Raw genomic sequence first — 21,969 nt, 5'->3', positions numbered from 1 at the left:
TGGGGATCCCTTCTCCACCACAACCGAGGGTGACACCCCTTTTCCGGCAGGAATGTCACCCCCACATTCAAACATCATTCACACTGTAGCCTGCCTGGGCTACAAAAATATAAAAAAATCATAATCATAGTAAAGTAACAAAGAAACATAAAACACTCATCACCTGAGTAAAAGAAAACAAAAAAACCTACCGGTGCTGGCGTGCCACACGCCTGGGGCGGCTCCGCAGGGGAGACCCATGGGGGGGGGGAAATCAGGGAAAGGAGGAGCATCTCCTGGTCTCTGCCCACCTGGCGGCCTGCCCTCCAATGCCAGGGCGATGTGGGTGAGGCCCACATTGAGGGCTGCCGTGTTGGCCTGGACAGCCTCGGTCAGGGCGCGCACCTCCTGACCCACGCCTGCTGTGGTGGTCTGCAGGTCATTCATGCATGTTATCATAGCCAAGGAGTTGCAACCCATGTCCTGCACAGACTCCTTTATGGAGGCCATGCTGTCTTCCATGCGCTCCAAAGTCAGGGTAACCTGACCCAGATGGCGGGTCTGACGGGCCTGGTCCCTCCAGAGATTTTCAGGCAGAACCACTGCCACCCCCTTGTCTTCCGGGTTGCCTTCCTGCCTCCTGATGAGGCTTGGGGCCTACGAGAAGGGGAGACCCTTGGGGGGGAAGCCCTGTTGGGGGAGGAGTGGGAGGGGCTAGCCCTGATGGAGGCCTGACTGGTGCCAGAACCAGGACTAGACTCCTCCAAATGGAGCCTCACTTCATTGGCACTCAGCACCTCCTCCTCCTCAACCTCCTCATGAGGAGAGCTGGGGCCACTCCCCTCCTCAGAGGACTCCTGGCTTGCCTGGGGGTCTGCATCAGACTCATGTCCGGGGGATGGTGCGGACTGGCCAGATGGCCCAGCACCCTCCTGCACATCTGTGGATGACACAAAACATTCACAGGTTGGAGGATCCACACACTTGTCACATATTCCCTTCCCCCCCACACATGCTACACACCAAATATATAAAAAAAAAACACTTACCTGTCATCAAGACCTCCTCAATGGAGTCAAATCCAGGCACTCCCTCCACTTGATGCCTGTGGAGGCACTGGGCAACCACCCGCTCCTCAGCAGTGAGCCTGATAGTGGCTGATGGTCCCCCTCCAGTGCCCCTGGCATGAGCGGAAATCTTAGCCAGCTTACCTCTAACCACGCGTCGGAGATCATTAATCTTTTTCAAGATCTCATTGGGGGTCCTGGTCTCACTCCCCGATGCATTAACATCATCTGCAATCATTTGCAGGATCTCCCTCCTCCTGGCCTGGGTGGTGTTCACACTCTCAGGCCCATGGAGAAAATGATCATACTGGGTCATGACAATGATGGCCTTCTCCCGCAGGGAGTAGTTCAACTTCTTCTTCCTCGCTGACATGACTCCAAAAAACACGCTCCAAAAAACACACCGACACAAACCTACAAACACCAACAAACCACGGACCAAAAGCACCTTGCTTCAGGGGGGGAAACAAATGGATGTACTTTTGCAATGGACCGGCGTATGTCTGGGCCTATTTATGCCCTGGGCGTATCTCACTAATTACGCCGGGCCTAGTTCATATCTCACTGATTACGCCGGGCCGAGTTCTGAGCATGCGCAGAGAGGCGCTGAACATAGTCAGCGATATGCGCAGTCTGGCCGGCCCTTCATTTGCATGGGGTCACGGCTCATTTCAATGGAACACGCCCACTTCCTTCCCACTTTCAATTACGCCGGCTTACCCCTTGAAATTTACGTTGCGTCGGCGCAACGTTGTGCGGAAATACTATGAGGATACGGTACTTGCCTCTCTAAGTTGAGCCGGCGTAACGGAAATGAGATGCGCTACGCCGGTCTATATATGCGCCGATGTACGTGGATCTGCTCCATACAGTATAATAAATACACCCAAAAGTAGGACATATGGGCATTTTAACAAGGAGCCAGACATGAAGCGACATGAAGGGTGGAAGGGAGATATAAATCTCTTATAATAAAGTAGTACTAAAAGCTGAGACTTTTTTTCATGGATATAATCATTTTAAATATAATGCACAATACTGGTAAATGTAAGTGTAATGCCTTCTATTACCTCCAGTCTATCAGCCTCCACCTTCTCTGGGTACAAATGCTGCTCTTCCCTGCACACAGTCCTGCTCCTCCATTTACCACTACATTGTGGATGTTTCCTAATGTCGAGGCAGATTTAGGTCCACCGCTTCGGTGTACATTTTTGTGGATGTTCACTATACTGGGAACTGGCTGGTCTGTTCCTTCTTCTCTGTGTTGGGTTGGGGTCTATGCAGGGATTATCCAATGTCCCTTTATCTCCCTACTCCCATCTTGCCTACTTCTTCCCTTCTTTCTTTTTCAGTCACGAGGGCTCTTTGCAAGTAAGCAGTTCCTGGGCCATGGCTCCTCATTTTACCAGCTTCTGTTTCACCCAGGTACACCTAACCTGTTGGGGGTAAGTTTCTGTTGTGCAGTGCATTTGACCTCTATTCTGATCCTTGACGTCAACTGACACCAACTCTTCACCCCCTTCGTATCGTCTCCCAATGTCCAGGGTCTTTCAACACAATCACTCTTAAAAGTTTGATGTAATTCTTTTACAATATATAAAAATATTGCCTCCTAAGTCCACTCAAGCAAAGCTTGCATATCGATACACTTCTCATGGTCTGGTAGATGTATGGAGGGAGCTTAACCTGATCTCTAAAGACTACACTCACTTCTCAGCCCCACACCAGACTCGTGCCAGGATTGATTACATTTTCACAACTTCCTCGGACATTCCTTTTATTTTAAAGTCCCTTATCAGAGACTCCTTACTGTCTGACCATGCAATGGTGCTATTGACCCTCACATGGCCCCATTTCATTGATCAATAATGACTTAAAGATTTTAGCTAATAGACTATCCAAAATGTTAAGCCTGTATATACATAAAGACCAGGTGGGGAGACAGGGACCAGATTAAATTCGGAGAGTAACCAATGTGATTTTGCTTCTGCGTTCACAATGGGATGGAGGCGCTTCTCAGAAAGCTTTTGACGTGGTGGCCTGGCCTTATCTTTTTGAGGTTTTGGAGAGATGGGGGTTTGGCCCTCATTTTTGGGGGATTTTACATGCTTTATATTCTAACCTGAGAGCACAGGTGAGGTTACAATGTCATTACAAAGACCCTTTTCCCATCTCTTAAAGGAACAAGACAGGGATGTCCCCCCCCCCCCACAATCGTTGCTGTTGCAATGGCCATAGTAATCAGGAATCATCCTGATATCCATGGGGGTTGCAATGTTGCCCTAAAACTTTACACTGATAACCTACTCCTTTTTGTCACTTCCCTCCATATCTCTACTCATAACATTTTCAAACTTCTAGATGACTTTGGGAGTCAGGACTACAGGTAAACAGAAGGTCTAAATCTATAGAATTACATATTACCAATCCACCTTCCCTGGTTGAGCGGCTGAAAACTCAATTCACGTTTGCCTGGAGCTCCACCTCTATCCCTTTGTTCTGTCCCTAGATGTAGGTCCAGTTGTTTGTACGTTATTAGTTGACATTGCTTTCCTTTAACCTGTCTTATAATTCATGTACTTTATATTGTGTGGCAACAGCACCATCTACTGCCCAGTTTATGAATTACATTTAGTCTTGTTTTCTCTATGTATTATGGGAGCCCTAGGGTATTCTGGGAACTTCCTGCTTCTTCTTTGTCAGTCCTGTCTTATAACAGTATGCAGTCACCATCTTGTCTCAGGAGCCTAATCATCGTCCATTGGTTCCTACCTCATCAGCCAGCTATTGAGCCTGTTTTCAAGCATAGTCGGTAAGGGCACTATCTTGTGATATTTATCTTAATTTATACGTGTTACTAGTCTCTCATAGCTAGTTGTTATCATTCGTATTGCCATGTACTGCATGTATAGCAGATAATTCTGTGTCTTAGGCCATGTACCATAGATATGTTCTAAATGCTACTGTTTTATTTTGTAGTTTCATAGCTTTCCTGTCATTCTACTATCAATAAAAGAGGAAGTTAAAGCAGTACAATTTCTTCTCTTCTTGAATACGGGATCTGTTTAGCTACATGTCAGATTACACACCGTGCTAATGTGTATGAGGACAGTATAGTGAAACGACTGCTGAGAACAAGCTCAGACGATCAGACTATACGGAGCCCGCCATTATTCACGCAGGGCCTACATACGGATATCGCAGCAGTCTCCTAACAGTCACAGCACGGAGCCCGCCATTATCCACGCAGAGCCTACATACGGATGTCGCAGCGGTCTCCTAACAGTCGCAACATGTCTAGTAGTCGAGCATCTTCACTCAAGACAAGGTCTCAGATAAGTGGCTCTAGCAGGACATCAATCAGAGAAGCCGCCGCCATTGCCTGTGCAAAGGCAGAAGCTGCAAAGGCAAAATCCAGCTTCACAGAACAAGAGATGAAGATAAAGATGGAGAAAGCTTCACTGGATATGGAGAAAGCGCAGCTTGAAGCTTCCCTGAATAGAGAGAAAGCGCAACTTGAAGTTACTCTAGAAAAACTCGCTGCAGATAAAGAAACAGCAGCCGCCATAGCAGAAGCAGAATTTCTAGAAGCCACGGAACTTCAGGAAACCAAGAGTCATCGCAGCATCTTCCATCCAGGACTTGAATCCCAAGATCCACAACAGCGAACTTCACAATACGTCTATCAGCATTCCAAGCCAGATGACGACCCAGATCCACAGCTTAATACAAAGCAGTCTGTTGACAAGCCAACATGCTTATCCCGATCATCAGGAAGTCGACTATCAGTCTCCTTGCACCAAACTAGAGAATACACATCAGAGTGAAACCAACTACATCGAAGTCTCTCCAGAACAGAGAATCAGAAATCGGCCCCTGCTAAGAAAGATGCCTTTGCTTCAGAACGTTAATACACAGATCCGATTAAGCCAGAGACTTCCAACAGGTATGGCCGTGCACCACACATTTACTCTGACAACACAACACCAGCCGGTCCCGGCGCTAATCAAGCCACTATGGACATTGCCAGGTTCCTTGCTCGACATGAGCTGGTCATCAAGGGACTTGTAAAGTTCACCGACCGCGCTGAGAATTATAGAGCTTGGCAAGCTTCCTTCCAAAATACCATCAGAGACTTAAATCTGTCATATAGTCAGAAACTGGATGTCCTGGTGAGTTATCTGGTAAATGAGTCCGCCGAACACGCTAAAAGGATTAGAGACATCAATGTAAATTATCCAGCAGAGGTTATAGAGACATCAAGCGGGGAGTGTTCTGTCCCTAGATGTAGGTCTAGTTGTTTGTACGTTATTAGTTGACATTGCTTTCCTTTAACCTGTCTTAGAATTCATGTACTTTATTTTGTGTGGCAACAGCACCATCTACTGCCCAGTTTATGAATTACATTTAGTCTTGTTTTCTCTATGTATTATGGGAGCCCCGGGGTATTCTGGGAACTTCCTGCTTCTTCTTTGTCAGTCCTGTCTTATAACAGTATGCAGTCACCATCTTGTCTCAGGAGCCTAATCATCATCCCATGGTTCCTACCTCATCAGCCAGCTATTGAGCCTGTTTTCAAGCATAGTCGGTAAGGGCACTATCTTGTGACATTTATCTTAGTTTATACTAGGGCTGTTACTGATCAAAATGTTTGTGTTCGATTAATCGTTTTTTTTAATCGATTAATCGACTAATTTTGATTAATTATAGCGCACATACAGATCCAACTACTTTTAGCTGATCTCCTTGCAGGCTGATTCCCAGTGCAGCTACCAACCACTGGAAAAATGGATAGCAGGATACAAAAAACACACAAAGGCAGCGCTCGATGGGAATAGCATTAAAACTTTTATAGTCTTCAAGTAGGTAACCAAATAATAATTGCACTGGAGATAAAATCGATGTAGCTACATAAACTGTAAAAGTGGTGCGCGTAATACCAAACGGTACCAAAAGCAGTCATAAAAACATGTAGCTAAGTATGATACTGGTATAAAAATGTGTACAACGATACCACTGCTGAATCCAGATGAGGAGGGGTTAACATCAGTCCGTCATCATGTAGATGTCCCATGAAGGGAACTATCACAACTCCCAGTGGATGGTTGTAGAATCCCAGGTTGATAGAGGGAAGTGATAGAGGGAAGTGTAACAGCCCTTGCGTGTGGCAGATAGTAAGGTCCTGCCGGCATGCAGATATAAAGGCACAGCAAAGGAGCCCTTCAGATGGACATGGAAAGCCCCGCCGGTGTCCGTGACGTTACTGGATCTCCGACGGAACTCCCTGAAGGCCCAGAAGCCGGCGGAGAGGTGAGTACCAATCAAAAGAATTTTAATCGATCAAAAAGATTTGGATCGATCAAAAAAATTTAGGATTAATCGATTAATTAAAAGTTAATTTGCACAGCCCTAGTTTATACGTGTTACTAGTCTCTCATAGCTAGTTGCTATCATTCGTATTGCCATGTGCTGCATGTATAGCAGATAATTCTGTGTCTTAGGCCATGTACCATAGATATGTTCTAAATGCTACTGTTTTATTCTGTAGTTTCATCGCTTTCCTATCATTCTACTATCAATACAATAGGAAGTTAAAGCAGTACAATTTCTTCTCTTCTTGAATACAGGATCGGTTTAGCTACATGTCAGATTACACACCGTGCTAACGTGTATGAGGACAGTATACCCTTACTTGGGATAGAGGTGCCATCTGCAATTAACACGGGAGGGGGGGGGGGTTCAGACACACTCGCCAATTATACACATAGAAAGCCCCTTCACAGTATTGTGTGTTTACCACATCAGGGGTGGAATATGGACTGGGCTGCTAACAAAATTACTGTTAGTTCATCTCTGTGTGCAGTTCAGTGTACCATGCCATTCTACCACTGCCAGCAGCTTCCCCTAGATCCGACTGGCTCTGGTGGGGCTCCATGTGCACCTGGGGCCCCTGGGCTGTGCCCAGGTCTGCCAGCTCGATAAGACAGCCCTGCCGAGGATCACCTCCTACGAACAGTGGTGCTCTCGGATCATGGATCAGAGGGGGGGGATTTCCACCTTTTACAAAGACTTCCCTCTTATGCTTTCAAGACTGTGGTCACATGGGATCTCTTCTACATACAGTTCTTGGTGGTCTTGTCCTTGTATAAGAGGATTCTGTAACAAAGTCTTTCAGATGCTGTGCAGGGTCACAGGAACAACTATCCCCAAAATGTCACAGCTTGCCTTATTGAACATGAGGATAGACAGGATCCCCAAGAAACGTATTCACTTTATTTTGCTTGGTGCTAAGATCTCTATTGCCTGAGCTTGGAAGCAGCCCTCTGTCTCCTTTGCCACAGCAAAGCAAAAGATTTCATTGATAATGGTTCAAGAAAGGGCTGTGACCATACTACAGGACACGGTCCAGAATTTTGAAGCTGTCTGGGATCCCTGGGCCAAATATTTCTAAGTACCTTTGTAGCACACATATTCACATTCAATTTACTCCTCTCTCTGTGTCTGATATCCTTTTGACTGGACTCTATTCTAAGGTGACCAAATTTTTTTAATTAAATCTTTATTTTTTTTTAATTAAATCTTTTTATTTTATTTTTTTTACTAGTAATGGTGGCAATAAGCGACTCTCTGCCCGTCGCCGCCGCTGCCCGCCAGGGAAGGCAAAGAGATAAGCAGGCAGGTGGCTGGCCAGAACTTGAGCCAAGGCAGAAGAACATGCAAGTGGAGCAGAATGGGCATGCGCCCAAAACTAAAGAAATATTCCTCCGCTCCGACCAGCACATGATCATCAGAAAGGGGCACAAATAATGGAAAAAATAGACCCCCCTAAGCTAGTAGGAGCGGCGAAGAGGGGGTGTGTAATTCAGATTTGTTTTTATTAATTCTGCACTGACTGTCTTTAAAATTGCCTTAGCCCCTGTTCAAATCCAATCCAGGGACAAAACCGGGGACAGACTTGGTCCGGGGAAAGTGTATCCGGGGACTGTCCTTGGAAACCGGGGATGTCTGGGCACCCTACTCTATTCTTTCTTATATGCTCTCTCCTATTTTCCTTCCACTCTTCTCTTTCACTTTGTTCAACCACTAGTTACTCCAGCAGGATGTTTATGATAAGAAACAAGTCTTATCCATTCACAAAAGGTGTCTCTAGGGACTTCTCTGGGGCCCTGCTTCTGGCGTTTACCCCTTCTCTTTTGGTGGTAGGATCACACATTGTCTTGGAGGTAGGATCACACATTGTCTTTGGGACACTCATTGGTCGTTTGCTAATAACCACTTGTAGCACCCTCTACCATAGGTAGGTGCTAGTGTGAGGATTTTTGTGAGGAAAGCTGCCAGCGTTAGGCAGGCCTATGCTTCAGGCTAGGCCTGCTTGTTTTGATCTGGGGGCAGGGAGTGGTTGGTGTAGCAGTGGGTGTGACTACCTGTGCTTCAGTGCTTGGGCGCCTCCCCTGCTTCCAGGGAGAATGTTCTGGAAGAGGGGCAGGGCACAGGACTGGAGTGACAGGGAGCTCATGTGAGGAGCCCTGACCAATCCCCACTTGAAATTGGCAGGGAATAGGCCTCCTGCTTAGGCTCAGGTCGAGCCCACTGGAGGGGAGTTGTCGGCCAGGAGACGTGGAGAATGGAGTGCTAGATAGCAGCAGGGGCCCCGTCCCCATCTGGGGGGGGGTGCGAGGCCCAGCGGAGGAGCCTGGGAGAGCTGGGAGGGAGCCTTATACTTACACGGTCATGGAGGAGGTGTCCTGGAACAGAGGGGCCTGAGAAGCTATTGTATCGCATGTCCAAATAAAGTTCTCGATCATTGACTCAGGGCAGGTGAAGGTCGATGAGTGTGACACAGTGGATTTCTTGAAGAAGCATGCCAGGGGAGCTGGGTGCGAGGCCAGAGGAGAGACTGTGAGAGTTGTGTCAAATCGCAGGATTTGCAGGTCGGGCTAGCTGGGATCAGTAGTCCACTAATTAAAGTAAGCTGCTAAATTACTAGGCTGCTGGGGAGAGGTAATGCAGACCTCTGGCCTAGTAACTACACAGCCAATTACATGCGATTACAGCCAATTACATCCAATTACAGCCAATAACAGTCAGCAACCTGGGATTATTCAGAGTGATCTCTTTTGTCAAGCCTGCAGGAGTTGATGCAGAGGAGGAGCAATAGTCTGAATGGGTTATGCAGAGGAAGTGACTGTAAATGTTAGGGTTCATCAGTTCTTCAAGGCCCAAGCTATTCTTTCAATTACTTAAATATGATGGCAAAGCAACATGTTCTATGGGCATTCCACATTCTTTCTCCCTTAACCAAGTTATATCCCCCAATAAACAAAAAAAAAAACAAAAAAACAAAAACAAATGACTGTTCGTTGTCTCTGAGGAGATAGATGGAGGTCTGGCAGCAGGGTGATATGGTGGATGTTAGTAACTAGTAGTAACCATCCACTACACACTAAAGTAGCCTTGGGGTGACTACCCCCCCCCCCCCAGTTTCTCCTTTTCTCATTGGCACCTTATTCATGCTAGTCTTCTATACATAATATCTGACTGTTTGGATACTAGACTAGTCAGGTTACTTATGGGCTCTCTGATTTGACGAGATATATACTTTAAGCTGTTGTTCCAATGTTCCTAGTTACTTGTCTGACTTGTCATTGGGACTATTATAATGCCTGGTGCCATTATTTTCTAGCTTGTATTGAAGATAAACAAGATTACAGTTACAGTAAAAGCTTGGATTGCGAGCATAATTCGTTCCAGAAACATGCTTTTAATCCAAAGCACTCTTATATCAAAGCAAATTTTTCCATAAGAAATAATGGAAACTCAACTGATTTGTTCCACAACCATTTATTCATAAGTCCTTCAGTTTATAGTCTATGTAAAATGATTATAGCAATGTGACCAGGTTGTGTAACCATAAAATGTCCATCCACCAATGGAAGCCTCCACAAGGGGATTAGAAGGAAAATCCAGAAGGAGCTACAGAGTATAAAAGAGAAGAGAGGCGCCTCTAAGTGTAGCAATATGGTTACATTTAATGAAGGAAAAACAGAAAAAAGAGTGGATACCCTGCGCTGCCAATTGTACGTAGATGGTAGCTGCTAACACGGCTCATTCAAAAAAGCAAAACAAAAAGGGATACATATGTGTAGCGCTAAAAATTGACAAAGTAAATATCAAAATACCATATTGTGTGTAGTGATACAATTAAAACACATATAACATTGATAAATATTGAATACAAATCGTGAGACTTGGAAAGGTCCCTCTAGTGCGAGGAATGAGAAAATGTGCCAGACTGGCACGTGATCTGATACGTCTGTTGTAGTATCAGATGTGAATGCAAAGTTCATCAAAGCACAACACTGTGATAATCAGATAGATATAACAAAGTTCAACAGCTTCAATAAATCATTCAGGTGAGTGAGTGAATCAATGGAATAAGCGTGACTTCTTTATCGTGACAATCCCACCACCGGAAAGAGTGCAGGCTTACCGGAACTAGTTGACCACTGATGGCGTATGCCAACAAAGGTCAATCAAGGCTTTGTATGGTAGATGTCGAAAAACGATCCTTGGCAGGAAGCGTAGGCCCAACTGGTTAAGATGTCTTTAGGTAGGATGGATCCCTGGGAGCAAGCTGGAAGCTGCACTAGTATTGGAATCCCGAAACCGATTGGCTCAGTATATTGTTGGTGCAAAAAAGAAAAGAAGGAAGGGTGGCCACATAGCGTAACTCCGTATGATAAATAAAATACGTTTTTATTCACAGCTGACAAACTTACATTTGGCTGGAAGTAAAGGAGCTCTTGCATGCAAATGGGGCGACAGTGGAGTCACGTTTCGTGGTCAAAAGCACATGGTCAGACGATTGACCTTTGTTGGCATACACCATCAGTGGTCAACTAGTTCCGGTAAGCCTGCACTCTTTCCGGTGGTGGGATTGTCACGATAAAGAAGTCACGCTTATTCCATTGATTCACTCACTCACTCACCTGAATGATTTATTGAAGCTGTTGAACTTTGTTATATCTATCTGATTATCACAGTGTTGTGCTTTGATGAACTTTGCATTCACATCTGATACTACAACAGACGTATCAGATCACGTGCCAGTCTGGCACATTTTCTCATTCCTCGCACTAGAGGGACATTTCCAAGTCTCACGATTTGTATTCAATATTTATCAATGTTATATGTGTTTTAATTTTATCACTACACACAATATGGTATTTTGATATTTACTTTGTCAATTTTTAGCGCTACACATATGAATCCCTACATTTAATGAAGGTACAACATTTAGCAACTTACATGGTTGGTTGATGATTAAAAGAGGCACATCTATGTATGCAGGTATCCGGGGTAAAGCTGTCCACAAAGACCATCCCCCGCACCGCCGTCTCTCACCACTGTCAGTCTACAATCGTGACCGGGAAGACTACCCTGCAGTAGAGCAATCTGAAATCGAGGCTTGAAGTGCAGCGTGGTCTATGTGAACAGCTTTACCCTGGATGCCTGCATACTTTAGATGTGCTTGTTTTAATCATCAACCATGTGAGTTGCTAAATGTTGTACCGTCATTAAATGTAACCATATTGCTACACTTCGAGGCGCCTCTCTTCTCTTTTATACTCAGTTGTGACATGACGCTACTATTATATCAAGACATCGCTTGTATATCAAGTCAAAATGTATTAAAAAAATTATCTTGTCTTTCAAAACGCTCTTAAACCAAGTTACTCTCAAACCAAGGTTTTACTGTACATCGTTTTGTATGGGTTTTCTTTTGATTACATATCTCAACGTTCCAATAAACTCAAAAGTTGCAACTGTATTCCATTTGTTTACTTTGTCATGCTTGTATATTTTCTATCAGAAAACTTCAATAAAAAGATTGAAAGCAGATCAGTGTGTCCTTATATTACCCCCCTCTCCTTAGAGAAACCCATTATATCACATTCCCCTTATATCAGCACCCCCTTAGAGACTGATGGTTTATCTCTAAAGAGGATCAGATATAGGGGACTTTGAGTTAAAACATTTAATTAAAAAAACACCTAAAATAAATTAAAATACAGTGCAACCTCTCCCCAAAATTGTATTAATTTAAATGTAAAAAAGATAATTGTGAATGATGGTGGAAACCCGCAAAGGATAATCCAAGTAATAATACAATGTTATTTAAATATATATGCAATCGGCATACACATATAATACTGTATGAATAGAGATGTAGATCCATTCCAAAATGTGTTGTGCTAATATCCAATATACAGTGTCTAACAAAAGGAAATTGGATATTAGCACATTTTGGAATGGATTGAAGTTTTTTTTTATATCAAATATTTTTTTTCTTTTTTGTTATTGCTCCTTCCATACAAAAATAAGACAATAAATGCAAGATAACTACAACCACATATTAAACATTATAGGGAGAGTCCCCCTAAAAAAAACAGAAGGAATCAATCACCTTGTGATATACATAAATTAAAGTGAATTAAAATACATAAAAAGAAGAAAAAAAGAACAACTAACGAGACAAACAACACAAAACTAACAGCTCTCAGGTTAGGATAACTGAATTTCAGTAAGCAGTACTTAGTATTGAGTCAGACACCCATCACACCCTAATTTCTTCACTCTATTTGACTACTTTGATCATACAGTAGCATCTTTTCTCTTATGCCACGTACACACCATCACTTTATGTGAAGTTTTTGAAACTTCATTTTCAAAAACGACGTTGCCTACACACCATCGTTTTTTCAAAATGCTCTAGCAAAGCGTGGTTACGTTCAGCACTCTTTTCCATTGAAGCTAGCTTCATAACTTGCTTCTGAGCATGCGCGGGTTTAAAAACGTTGTTTTAAACGTCGTTTTGCCCACACACTATCATTTTAATTGACACAAAAAACAAGGTTTTGAAAAACAACACAAAAAATTGAAGCATGTTTCAATTTTTTTTTTGTTGTTTTTCACAAGACATAAAACAACGTTTTCCCCCACACACGGTCATTTTAATTGACTTTTTCAAAACGTCGTTTTTTTTCATCACATAAAGTGATGGTGTGTACGCGGCATTACAAACTCATCTCTACTCCCATGTCACTCTCCCTCCTCTCCCCCTTCTATCTGCTAAATGAGCCATCATATAATGGGATGTTAGGGTCAAGCCAATAGGACCATATTTTTTCGAATTTTTGGGATATTCCTCTGTGTTTATACGCTAACCTTTCTCTCTTTGATATATATTTGAGTTTGTTTATGAGTTGGTGGAGTAGAAGAAATCCATTTTTTAGGATGAGTTTACGTGCTAGAGCTGAGTCAATTTCTGAGATGGTGAAAAAGATATCTCAGGTAGAATTTCCATCGGCTGTATGCATTCTTCTTCATTAATTGGTTTACACCACTATTTTTATACAGTATCATATTGAGGTAGACCGATATGGGTTTTTCTCTGGCCGATGCCGATATATAGAAATCGGGGCGGACGATGGCCGATATATGTTGGTGATTTTTGCGGCCGATATTTTAGGCCGATTTTTTTTCTTTTTCCTTCATCTCAGCAAATCTAAGGTAGAGAGGTGGGGAGGAGGTTATTGTTTAGGGTGGAGAGGTAGGGTGCAGCCTATTAGTGCCCACCAGTTCAGCCTGTCAGTGTCCATCAGTGCAGCCTGTCAGTGCCACATCAGTGCCCACCGGTGCAGCCCATCAGTGCCCACCAGTGCAGCCTATCAGTATCCATTAGTGCCCAGCAGTGCAACATCAGTGCCCACCAGTGCCACCTCATCAGTGCCCACCAGTGCAGCCTATCAGTGTCCATTAGTGCCCACCAGTGCAGCCCATCAGTGCCACCTCATTAGTGCCCACCAGTGCAGCCTATCAGTGTCCATCAGTGCCACCTCACCAGTGCCAACCAGTGCATCTCACCAGTGCCAACCAGTGCATCACATCATTGCCCACCAGTGCATCACATCAGAGCCCACCAGTGCATCACATCAGTGCCCACCAGTGCATCACATCAGTGCCCACCTCATCATTGCCCACCAGTACAGCTCCTCAGTGCACACCAGTACAGCTCCTCAGGTCCCACCAGTACAGCTCCTCAGTGTCCACCAGTACAGCTCCTCAGTGCCCACCAGTACAGCTCCTCAGTGTCCACCAGTATAGCTCATCAGTGCGCACAGTACAGCTCAATAATGTCATTCACTGCCAGTCTGCCACCTCATCAGTGCCCACCAGCGGAGCGCTCGGCTCTGTTCCGTCCCCTCGCCTGGCCAAGGAGAGCTCCATTCGTCCCCTGACGTGCTGCACGCCCAGCCTCTGCCTGCACACTACAAACCCCAGAATGCAGCACGGCCAGTAACAGCCAATCGGCGGCCGCCGCTGCCGACTTCCTCCACTGGAAAAAGGTCAGCAGACAGCGGCCGTGATAGTAGCCGTTTAGAATAAACGGTGGGTGGCCAGGGGGGATTTCCACCCAGCACGCCCCTGCTTCTGATCCCTCACAATCGGCCTGTTTTCACATAATAATCGGCCAATGCCGATTTCTTTAAAAAGGCGAAATATCGGCCGATAATATCGGTCGAACCTCTAGTATCATATGTGTATGGAGATTACACAGTGTATGTTTAAATACAATTGGAGTGTATTAATACTTGGATTACCCTTGGGGGTTTCCACCATCATTCACTAATCTTTTTTCATATATGAATTAATCTAATTATAGGGCAAGATTGTGCTGGGTTTTTTGAATTTCAATCTCTAAGGTAAGCACTGATATAAGGGGACTCCAATCTAATAGGGGTCCTCTATGGGGGACCCCTAAATTGTGGAGGGGTAACACTGACCCGTATTTTATGAAGGTGAGTGACACTGACCCCTGTGTTATGGGGGGTAACACTGACCAATAAAGCGTGCCACATTTTTTCTCTTCTTAGTGCACCCAAAGGTGTCCCAGGTCTTTACAATTCTATAGTGTAAACTACCAAAAAGTTTGCCATGCACCACTAAAGTTTTCAGGTTCGGCTTAAAGAAAAGGTGGAAACTCTAGGACCAAGGTGTTGAGAGTGCTTGACCCCCTGCATCCTGCTAAAGACCTTTCAATGCTACTAATTGAACGGCAAAGCCCTATGCAGCAAACACACTCTATCCACAACTAACAGGGGCTGTTTGTCACAAGGGGCACTGTGAGTGTCTGGTCAGGGCTGACTGCTCATATGTGCCCCTCTGCAATCTGCTCTGCAAGTGGGAGAGAGGTGTTGCAGCTGAACCTGTAGTGTTGAGAAACTGCATGGTAGGAGCTAGGCCACATGAAGAGAGCCTAATGCCTCGTACACACGACCAGTTTTCCCATCGGGAAAACTGCCATGACAGCTTTTGGCCGGGAAAACTGTCCGTGTGTATCCTCCATGGCAGTTTTCCCTGCCGCGATTCCTGGTGGTCTTTTTCCCGGCAGTTTTCCTATGGGAAACACTGCGGTGGAGCATACACATTGCCAGGTTTCCTGGGCCAAAGCTCTCATGGCAGTTTTCCTGCCAGGAAAACCGGTCGTGTGTAGGGGGAAAAAGCTGCTGAGCTGGTTCTCAGTTTCCCTGCGGTAAAAAGTCAGCCGAGAAACCAGTATGTGTGTACGGTGTAACAGAGACCATCATTTTTAAAGTTTTTGGGACAACCCCTTACATAAATCTTTCCCTTTCTAGGATGTTATCTACTGTATCTTTCCATTGCATATTAAAAAATGAGGGGTAGGTAGGTAAAATTCATTTCTGTGCCATAAAAAAAAAAACAAGCAACAAATGGGAGATTTAGGATACTAGACCCTTAGCATCTAAAAGTAACCGAAGAGAGCACAGAGCATTTATTGTCTGCAAGATGGATGGCAGTACTGAAATAACTTAGGGCATCTTCATAGCATATGATTAGGGTGCCAGGTTCCCCAGAGCACCTAGGTGTAATATTTGTGGGTATGATAAGCCCTATAAATAATACTGTGTGAGCTTTTGAGAAGGAGATAAGACCTTAGGGACAATTTCCAAGGCATCAATACACTGATCCTTATCAATAAGTCCAAGATCTCATCCCCAAACATCTAACACACCTTAGCTGTAATTTAGACCTGGTTGCCAGAAAAAAGAGCAGAGTATAAATCTCCTATTAGACCCTTTTAGTTGGATTAACAGAGACCATCTTATTAAGAATTGGGGACAATGTCAGATTGTGCCTATAAAGAATGACAAGGTCTTCATTCCTCAACACTAGCCAAAACACTGAGGCTGAGTTAGCACTGGGGATTGGCCATCAGTAGGGCCCCCAGGCTGTTTTTAGTGCTGTTCCTAGCATCCTGCTCCCACAAGTGGCACTTTAACCCAGTGGTCAAGACCTACCAATCTTCGCCCTTCAATGAATAGAAAAGAAATACCCTTTCATGGTAAATATATGTTTTAATGGGTTACTTTTTTCATGTAAGAATAACTGCAAACCTGTGTAATAGTTACTGTATGTATTAAAGCTGATTATGTTAATAACACAGTTAAAAAAACTCATACACCTTAAGGTCTTATTGTCAAAGGGATCACGCCCACAGTGACCTGCTAACCTGAGCAAGATCCTTGTTTAGGGGAGAAGGGGCGAGAAGAGAATTGGTCTTGTGAATGTAATTAATGCTGTGAAACAGTCTTGAGAGCCTGCAATACTTCCAGCCTCCACTAGGGAGAGACCCAAAGTGTAACTGTCCAGACACACATAGGCAGATACAAGTCTTCCATACAATCTGATGCACTGTTAGGGTTGTGTAGCAGCTAAGTGGTTCCAACATGCTTATGCGACTCCCCAAGCAGTTCGGTGAGCTGGAATTCTTGCACACTTTCACGTTTCTAACTGCACACACACACACACACACACACACACACAGACTCTTCAGTACAAACACCCCCAGCACAGACCCCTCATTACAGACCCCACCCCAGCACAGACCGTTTAGTAAAGGCCTCACACTGGTGCAGAACCCACTTCCACACAGGTCTCCCTCCTCAACTTACTAAATCAGTGTTAGTTCACAATGAGGAGACTAGGGATGAGCTTTGTGTTCGATGCGAACGTATGTTCGACTCGAACATTGTCTGTTCGTACGTTCAACGAATTTCGAACAAAATGGGTCGTTCGCGCCAAATTCGAGTGACGCGCAACTGCCCATAATTCACTGCGGCATTGCGTGCTGATGATTGGTCAAGCATGCACCATGACCCTGCATGCTTGGCCAATCACAGCGCACAAAAAACGAAGAACCATAATTGGCCAAAGCCAGGGTGGCTTTGGCCAATTATGGCTCAGGGGGTTTAGTACACGCCCCACACTATATAAGGCCGCCTTAAATTAGTTAAATTTACAGTGTGTAGAGGATATATATACATCCTAGCGTTGTACATATATTTATACACTGTATAGCTTAGCTAGATCAGCTATTCCTATTTGTTAGGCAGTAGATTGTGCTAGCTGCAGTGCTCTAACGTGTTGTATTGCCTGCATGCTGTTTAGTTTACACCTAAACATAGTACTCAGTGTTAGTGGACTTGTGCTATTTAATTGCCCATAAACGCAGTCGCTCTTACTGCACGTGTGCTGTTTTTTTGCCCATAAACGCAGTCGCTCTTACTGCACGTGTGCTGTTTTTTTGCCCATAAACGCAGTCGCTCTTACTGCACGTGTGCTGTTTTTTTGCCCATAAATGCATTCGCTTTTACTGCATGTGTGCTGTTTTTTGCCCATAAACGCATTAGCTGTTAGTGCACGTGTGCTATTTAATTGCACATAAACGCATTAGCTGTTACTGCACGTGTGCTATTTATTTGCACATTAACGCAGTTGCTGTTACTGCACGTGGGCTATTTAATTGCACATAAACGCAGTCACTCTTACTGCACGTGTGCTGTTTTTTTGCCCATAAATGCATTCGCTTTTACTGCATGTGTGCTGTTTTTTGCCCATAAATGCATTAGCTGTTAGTGCACGTGTGCTATTTAATTGCACATAAACGCATTAGCTGTTACTGCACGTGTGCTATTTATTTGCACATTAACGCAGTTGCTGTTACTGCACGTGGGCTATTTAATTGCACATAAACACAGTCGCTCTTACTGCACGTGTGCTGTTTTTTGCCCATAAACGCAGTTGCTCTTACTGCACGTGTGCTGTTTTTTGGCCCATAGACGCAGTCGCTCTTACTGCACGTGTGCTGTTTTTTTGCCCAAAAACGCAGTTGCTCTTACTGCACGTTTGCTGTTTTTTTGCCCATAAACGCAGTCGCTCTTACTGCACGTTTGCTGTTTTTTTGCCCATAAACGCAGTCGCTCTTAATGCACGTGTGCTGTTTTTTTGCCCATAAACGCAGTCGCTCTTACTGCACGTGTGCTGTTTTTTTGCCCATAAACGCAGTCGCTCTTACTGCACGTTTGCTTTTTTTTGCCCAAAAACGCATTAGCTGTTACTGCACATGGGCTATTTAATTGCACATAAACGCAGTTGCTGTTACTGCGGGGAAACTCATGCTATTTTTTTCAATGATTTTTATCCATATTGCAGGGACCAAACATTACATTAAAGCCGCAAGCAGTATTAAATTACTTTTTTCTGAGAGTAATCTCATGTTGTGCAGGGACATTTCTAAACACGTGCCACTACTATAGACACCCAGCAGGTACGATATTTAAAGGAATTTTTTATTTTTTTTCACTTTAAGCATCATTAAAATCGCTGCTCCAGAAAAAAATACAGTTTTTAAAACTTTTTTTTCCATTGATACATGTTCCCTGGGGCAAGACCCGGGTTCTAAAAGACGTTTTCCAACAATAACTTGAATATTGGGCTTTAAAATTAGCACTTTTGAATTCGAACGTTCGAGTAACATTGACTTCAATGGGGTTCTAAATGTTCGCGCAAACGATCGGTCCGTTCAAAAGTTCTGGTGCGAACCGAACGCGGGTATGTTCGGCTCATCCCTAGAGGAGAAGTCCTCCCCTCGGCTGTCTAATATGATCAGAGAAGAACAGGAGCTTTCCCTTGGCTCTGAACTGGAGCTGTCAGGGAAACAGATGTGGCGCTACACTGCAGCACCATAAAACATGCAAAAAATAAATAAAAAATACAGGCTGGCCATAACATTTCCAGAGTGTCAGAACCTGGTGTGTTCTGTACCCCCCCCCCCCTCCAAGTACTCCACTGTTGTAAAGAGATGAATCTTGTTCTTAGTAAGAACAAGTTGATACATAAGCTTAGCTGTTAACTATCCCTTTTTAGGAAGTATGATTATTGTATCTGGTATTAGCAGAATAGCACCCTGTTTTGCAATAACTACAGCCTGGGGAAGCCCATCCTTCCCTTTTTTTTACACGAGTCATTGGGGAAATATATGAACAAATTAAGATTTAATTAAATTTGGAATGCAACTATTTAAATGCAGTAATTTGAGTGAAAAGTGCTGACACCAAGATTCGTGGTCATAGGGTTGGCATAATTATGTGGCTTATTGGGAGCCTGCAACTCTTATATAGTGAAGTTGATATTCTCAGGTGCTTGCATTTGTACTCTGATTTGTTTCCCAGATCCCTGGAAAACTGAATGCTCCAGTGAGGAGTTAGAAACCAACTTCTGTGATGGATCTAACCCCCCTCACCTCACTATAAGTTAGCGATTATTAATAGGGTATGGGGAGGTGGGAGGGTGGATGGTTGTTATTTTTTATTTAGAATGACTTGCCTTTCTGGGTCAAAGTGAATACAGGCACCAAGGAATACCAAAATGTGTTTGCTTCATACTGTTGTATGTTTTATATGGCCACAGATTTGCTTTAGAAATTATATTCAACGCTATTTAAAGCCCCTCATCAGACAAACCATAAAAAGTGATGATAGCTTTTCACAAATGCTACCTAACCATTTTCTGTTTAGTTTAGTAACCTACTTGTAAGATCTTTTATTCCTTATTGCAGCCATTGGTTAAATAAAAGTTTCTGTACAATGGCATGATACTTGAACAGATTGAGTTTTTTAAAGTACCGGAATATGTCCCTATTGTATCTCATGAATCATTCTAAACTGTGTTGTTAGCTTCACATATATGTTGTAAAAATGACAGAATATCATTTGACTGTAGTTAGGTATCAAATGCTAAAAAGTCTGCAACCTTTAGGGGTACATGCCCAGCACATTCTGGGCATATGTCCCTAAACGCTTATGGTCCAATACAAGATTACGACTCGGTACAGCTGCCATGGTGGGGCTGTTCACTAAATCAGTGAAAATTCTGGGTTTGGTGCACACAAAAATAGACCTCTTTAAAAAATCACCTTATTTTCTAAGGAAAACATAAGTTCTATATAGACAAGCTACACATGTGCAATTCTTAAAGTACATGCCCAGTGTGATACCCACAAAAAAATAAGAAATAATTACGGAAATACATCTAATTTTCATAACAATGGCTGCGTCACAGGTGAGGATCAAATCTAGGAGGTAACAACATGTATTTTTCTTTAGCTTGTTGACCTAAAAGAGCAAAGGAAGTACTCTGCCACAAAAGTACTGTCAGCCGTGTTGTAAAGGGAATCACAGTGGACCTTGGAATATTCTGTAGTTGCCCAACTATCCTTCACAGCTGGGAGGACATCTACCTATATATTGCTAGATTTTGTTTATGGCACAAACGAAAAAGTTAAAAAGATCAAAATAATTTACTGACTTCCTGCATAATCTGATGCTAACCTGTTCAGAAATCTGTTCTTTCTAACCTTCTTTGATGTGATTAGACAGCAGTTGTCTGTTCTGAATTACAGTCAGAGCAGTTGCTGACTTCTGCAGTCATTTTGTAGGCATGCATCTTTCTTATGATAATATAGATAATGCTTGTATTACCATTGCCTGATGGATCCCTGCTCTCGTGATTCTGTTGCAGATGGATTAAGTCCTTGATCCTAAAATGCCATTGTTATCCACATGTTGCTGAATGGATTATCCCTTGTGCTTCTGTATATCGTTTACTGAAAACTAGTCTTGCAGAAGTTCCTTTCACTGTCAGTCAGCCACTTCCTTTTTTCAAATTCTTAGCTTTTTCAAACGATTATTATGTTCGGGGTGGGGTATTTGTAATGAGAAATAGGAAACAGTCTAGGTTACTCTTAATATATCGTTAACCTGTCCACACTGGCAGATACAGTGGGGAAAATAATTATTTGATCCCCTGCACATTTTTTTTAAGTTTGCCCACTCACAAAGAAATTAGGAGTCTATAATTTTTATCATAGGTGTATTTTAACCACTTAAGGACCGTCTCACGTACATAAACGTCATCACTTTAACTACTTGGGACCCGCGCTATAGTCAATTGACGGCTACAGCGCGGATCCCAAAATCCAAGTGGACGTCAATTGACGTCCGCCCCTTTGGGCGGTCCCCGCGCGCGCTCCAGAGCGCGCAGCGGGGAAAATCTGTGTTGGCCGTGTCCCAATTACAGATCGCCGCGAACGGCCAAACAGAGTGGCCGTTTGCGACGCGATCTGTGCGACCAATGAGAGATGATCTCATATGTAAACATATGAGATCATCTCTCATTGCCGTTTTACACAGAGACAGCGGTGCTGTCTCTGGAGAGGAGACGGATCTGTGTCCCTTGTACATAGGGACATAGATCGGTCACCCCCCCTCCACCTACAGTTAGAACACTTTATAGGAAACATATTTAACCCCTTCCTCACCCCCTAGTGTTAACCCCTTCAATGCCAGCCACATTTATACTGTAATTAGTGCATATTTATAGCACTGATCGCAGTATAAATGTGAATGGTGTCAAAAATGTGTCCTTGAAACTCTCTGACACAGCTCACTGAAGCTCAGCGAAGCATATTACCAGCTGCTAGGTATGATAAGGAAACACT

At 43.8% G+C, this 21,969-nt stretch overlaps 1 protein-coding gene across 1 annotated transcript in view; it reads right to left on the bottom strand.

Annotated features, from left to right (window-relative positions):
- MYO1F (myosin IF) overlaps nt 1–21,118 on the bottom strand; it is a 183,220-nt gene extending 162,102 nt beyond the window's left edge. Inside the window, exon 1 of the mRNA XM_040327143.1 lies at nt 20,951–21,118. Coding sequence (XP_040183077.1) covers nt 20,951–20,953 — 3 coding nt within the window. The 5' untranslated portion in view covers nt 20,954–21,118. The remainder of the gene's footprint in view (nt 1–20,950) is intronic.
- Between the last annotated feature and the right edge of the window lie 851 nt (nt 21,119–21,969).

Source organism: Rana temporaria, chromosome 1 (genome assembly GCF_905171775.1).
Source record: "Rana temporaria chromosome 1, aRanTem1.1, whole genome shotgun sequence".
Lineage (NCBI taxonomy): Eukaryota > Metazoa > Chordata > Amphibia > Anura > Ranidae > Rana > Rana temporaria.
Note: the sequence above shows the minus strand (reverse complement) of the source record. Positions and strands in the feature narration are given on the sequence as shown.